The 4,282-nt window shown below is 45.3% G+C and overlaps 1 protein-coding gene across 1 annotated transcript in view; it reads right to left on the minus strand.

Moving 5' to 3' along the window:
* Nucleotides 1-1,109: 1,109 nt before the first annotated feature.
* Nucleotides 1,110-4,282, minus strand: part of Wfdc11 (WAP four-disulfide core domain 11) — a 9,013-nt gene continuing 5,840 nt past the window's right edge. The window contains exons 3-5 of the mRNA XM_033767091.1: nt 2,900-3,120; nt 1,776-1,917; nt 1,110-1,235 (exon numbers count right to left, since the gene is read on the minus strand). Of these exons, the coding sequence (XP_033622982.1) occupies nt 1,205-1,235; nt 1,776-1,917; nt 2,900-3,059 (333 nt within the window). The 5' untranslated portion in view covers nt 3,060-3,120 and the 3' untranslated portion in view covers nt 1,110-1,204. The remainder of the gene's footprint in view (nt 1,236-1,775; nt 1,918-2,899; nt 3,121-4,282) is intronic.

Below are 4,282 nucleotides of genomic sequence, written 5' to 3' on the forward strand. Positions count from 1 at the left end.
TGGCAATTCTAGACTGTAAATTCCCAGACTCCTTTGCGAATAGGTGGGCCCACATGCCTGTGTGATGGCTAATGGAATATAGATAAAAAGAAATTCCACATCTATACTCAGAGCTTAAAACCCCTTCGTAGGAGCCTCCACACTACCTTTTCTCTACCATCTGTTGGCTGGATGTAGAGGAGCCAGGTGAGGAGGCCTTGGGAGACAACAGAGCCACAGATAGTTATCAGGTAAAACTTCCTGGCAGTCAGAAGTGAGCTGACAGGAGTAAGAGAAGACAGGATGGCAGAAAGAGCAGTTCATTCCAGAAGCTCATGGTACCCACCTGAAACGCAGGGATGCCCGCTCTAATGACAGCACAGCTTTGTACCAGGAAAAAGTATATTCCAGTGGACAGAGTGATAGGAAGGATCTCGAGTCTCTGTTTAGAAGTTTGGCTTTGCATGAGTACACATCATCAGCTACCATTTTGTTCCTCAAATACCATTTTATGTTCTTGGCAATTCTAGACTGTAAATTCCCAGACTCCTTTGCGAATAGGTGGGCCCACATGCCTGTGTGATGGCTAATGGAATATAGATAAAAAGAAATTCCACATCTATACTCAGTGCTTAAAACCCCTTCGTAGGAGCCTCCACACTACCTTTTCTCTACCATCTGTTGGCTGGATGTAGAGGAGCCAGGTGAGGAGGCCTTGGGAGACAACAGAGCCACAGATAGAAGGAGCTTGATCTTTGAATTGTGGCATGGTTAACTGACCACCTTTGGGGAAACATATAGCAAAAGAAAAAAAGACTCTTATTTGGTTAACTCCATTAAATTTTATAAATCTTTGTGGTTTTGCTATAGACATAAGGCAACCTGATAAAACAGGAAAGGCAGAATTTGGAAAGGCATGGAAAGGTGACACAGTAAAGACCAAGTCCAGGCAAATCCAACTCCATTACGGAGCGTGAACAGCTCTTGGGACTGCTGGGGTTGGAAAAAGGGAAATATGGAAGGAGGATGAAAAACCAAAGAGCCTTCAGGTTGATGTAGCAGTTTATTTGGCCAAAAGTGAAGCCTTCTCAGGGTGAAGAGGTCAAGGAGAGAGCAAAGAGGTCCTCATCTGGAGCAAGTTCACATCCCAACAGCAACCAGGCAGCACTCTTCCTAGACCACAGTGTTATTCTTCTGCACATGCTAGTGGTGGGCCAGACAGAACTTAGGGGATTAGCATTGTTTTAAAGGACTCTCTGAAAGAGAAAAAAAACGAGTGCTTAGAAGTCAAGAACCCTGGTAAAATCCATTTCCAAACTCAATAGCACCCGAGGCTACAAACAAGGACAGAAATTCGTTCTGTTGCATCAGTAGTTTCCCATTGTTAACCAATGCCTCCCAAGAGATTTGTTGATTGGGCATGTAAGTGAGGAGCAGGTCTCTGAATCTGGCCTAAAACAGGAGGATCAGTAATTGAATCCTTGGCCAAGGGGGAGTATGAAACAGACCGGGGTTAGTTTGAGGGAAGCAAAGAAACTGAATGAAAGTAGGGCAAAAGTAAAAACTCCACTTTGGTGTCCTGGGGTGTTTGTTAGTTCATTTTTTTGTATGTTTTTATGTGGTGAGTCGCGGCCTACATTGAGAGATAGTGGCCCATTGCCTTACATTGTTTCTTTAACCAGAATTTGAGCAACTGCAGTCTTGGGTCCTGAGCCACATTTTGTGAATGGCAGTGCGGAAAAAAAAAAAAGCCAAGCATCCCCAGGCACTAACCTCCCCACCCCCAGCCAACTCACTCTCTGTCCAAGCAGATATTTCCACAGTAGGCCCAACAGCATGTAAGATTAGGGTTCACGCAAGTCTGCAGCCGCGTGCACCTGTTTGCACAGTACTCTGATGGAGGTTGCACCCAGCACTCATCAACTGATGCCATTTCATCTGGAATAGAGACAGTAGAAGTTGGCAGAGTCGACCCACTCACAACTGGGAGAAGCAAACCCTTTTCAAACTAAACAATCCCTTCTGGAAATTGGGCCTTAAGCCACACATAAAGCACTTCTATGCTTTCCGCAAAAACCCCTCCCACAAATTCAAATCAGTGTCTCTTCACAAGAGACTGTCCTTGTATCACGTGTTTCTCCCTTCCACATATCACTACAATACTGGGAGGCTTCAGATCCTAAAGATAGGACCAGGGACGTCCTAACCACGTATGACACCATGCCACCAAATTTTTAGCTTCAAACCTTAGATCTCAGGGCCTGCACCGTCTTCTAGCCCTAACTTCCATAGCCAATTACAGAATAGAAAAGCCTGGCTAAGGAGAACAGGAGCCTGCTTTTCCCCCTACTTAGTCCCTGCTTACATCACTTCGGTACTGACCGAGACGCTCACCTCTTCCGAATTACCCTCCACGTTCTTCACTGTCCTCCAGCTCTCCTGCTCAGTCCCTTTGTTGCCCTCATTTGTATCACTTGGCCACACGACCCACTAAAGAGCCCCTATCTGTGTTTTCCATTTTTAATGCTCCCCCCACCAAAGTACTTGTGCTAAATATCACCACCTTAGAATCTGTCAAAGGCTCACCCAGCTGTGGCTCAATGACTTTGGAGTTAATCTTCTCTGTGGGCTGACACAGAAGTTGGTACTGTGATTCCTCTGTTCAGACTGGCCTGGAGTTAGCATTATTCATGCTAGTGCGTGGAGTGTACGCAGGTGTTATGGTAAACCCTTTCCATATGCTCACTATTACTTTCAGAGCTGGGAGAAGGACCTTGAAGGGACACCAGACTGGGAACAGACAACTAATCTTTCTGGGATGTCTTTGTTTCAGGCTGTGGCCCTTTAAAGGCTGATCCTGGAAAAATGGGCCTGAATCAGCTGTGACAGACAGCACTGTGCACCTGAGAACCACCCCCACCTAGGAGCGCCAGTGTCCATGGAGTGACAACGTTCCCACTCTTCCTGTTGTTCCTCCCTCTCTCTGCACCATTACCACTCTTGTGTTTTGTCCTGAGGCTTCCCAGCACGGGCAGATGGACACTGACGAACGTGAGGAGCAGGCAAATCCAGAACTTCATGGTTGTTCCTATGTGGATTTCAGACAAAGTTCTGACAGGAAACAGGTCTTCTTTCCTGATGCTGCTAGAGGTAGAAAAGAGATTGGAGGTGAAGAAGAAAGACAGAGAAAGTGATGGAGCGTACTGTGCTATGCTTTCTCTTGTTTCTTTTTCACCCTCTGGTACCCGATGACATACCCACCCCCAACCTGTCCATTAGCACCCAGAGGCTTCTTACCATTGCACGCCCCATACCACTTCCTTTGCAAACATTTTTAAACACATTACTGTTATGACTAAAAAGCAACAAATCTTCAGATTATGTGATGTTTTTTGATACTGGGGATCAAACTCAGGACCCTGTGCTTGGGAGGCAGATGCAGTGCCACTACTGACAGGTGAACACAGCTTTCACATTGTGCTATATTCCCAGCCCTTCCCCCTTCATAAAGACAGCGTCCCCCCACACTGGGCTCCAACTTGTGATCCTCATTCCTCAGCCTCTGATTGCAGATTGCAGTGTGATTCCTGGCATGTGTTTTTGCTTTAAGGGACAGGAGCACACACAGTAACACAATAAACCCCAAGCTATTGATTCCATGAGGCTTTTTCTTTGTATTCAATGATATCATTTTAGACTCAAGTTTTTCAGAGCCTGGAAATCCACTGACTTCAAAGGCCCCATTCTTAGTCTAGCACTTTTGCTCCCTCAGATTGCAGTGTGATTCCTGGCATGTGTTTTTGCTTTAAGGGACAGGAGCACACACAGTAACACAATAAACCCCAAGCTATTGATTCCATGAGGCTTTTTCTTTGTATTCAATGATATCATTTTAGACTCAAGTTTTTCAGAGCCTGGAAATCCACTGACTTCAAAGGCCCCATTCTTAGTCTAGCACTTTTGCTCCCTCAAGGTGTTCAGGGTCTCAGGGATAGACCATTCCTTTTCTGTACGCTTCAGTTATACTAAATTATTCCAGAGAATTGAAGGATCCTGAGAAGGGCACTTCTCATGTTATGCCAGGTGCTTCTCAAGGAGTTCTGGGCAGATTCTTTTGGTCATTTGAGATTAATTTTCGGACAACTCAATGTACAATAATCGCTGTGAAAATCAGGATGGAGATGCCTCAACAAACTAAAGCTAGAAATTCCATTTGACCCAGCTATTCCTCTGCTAGGATTCCTCCCAAAAGAGTTAAAGATATCATGCAATATTACAGAAATGAATCCATAACCATGTTTGT

Source organism: Fukomys damarensis, unplaced genomic scaffold (genome assembly GCF_012274545.1).
Source record: "Fukomys damarensis isolate Sample0158 unplaced genomic scaffold, DMR_v1.0_HiC HiC_scaffold_22, whole genome shotgun sequence".
In the NCBI taxonomy this organism is placed as follows: domain Eukaryota; kingdom Metazoa; phylum Chordata; class Mammalia; order Rodentia; family Bathyergidae; genus Fukomys; species Fukomys damarensis.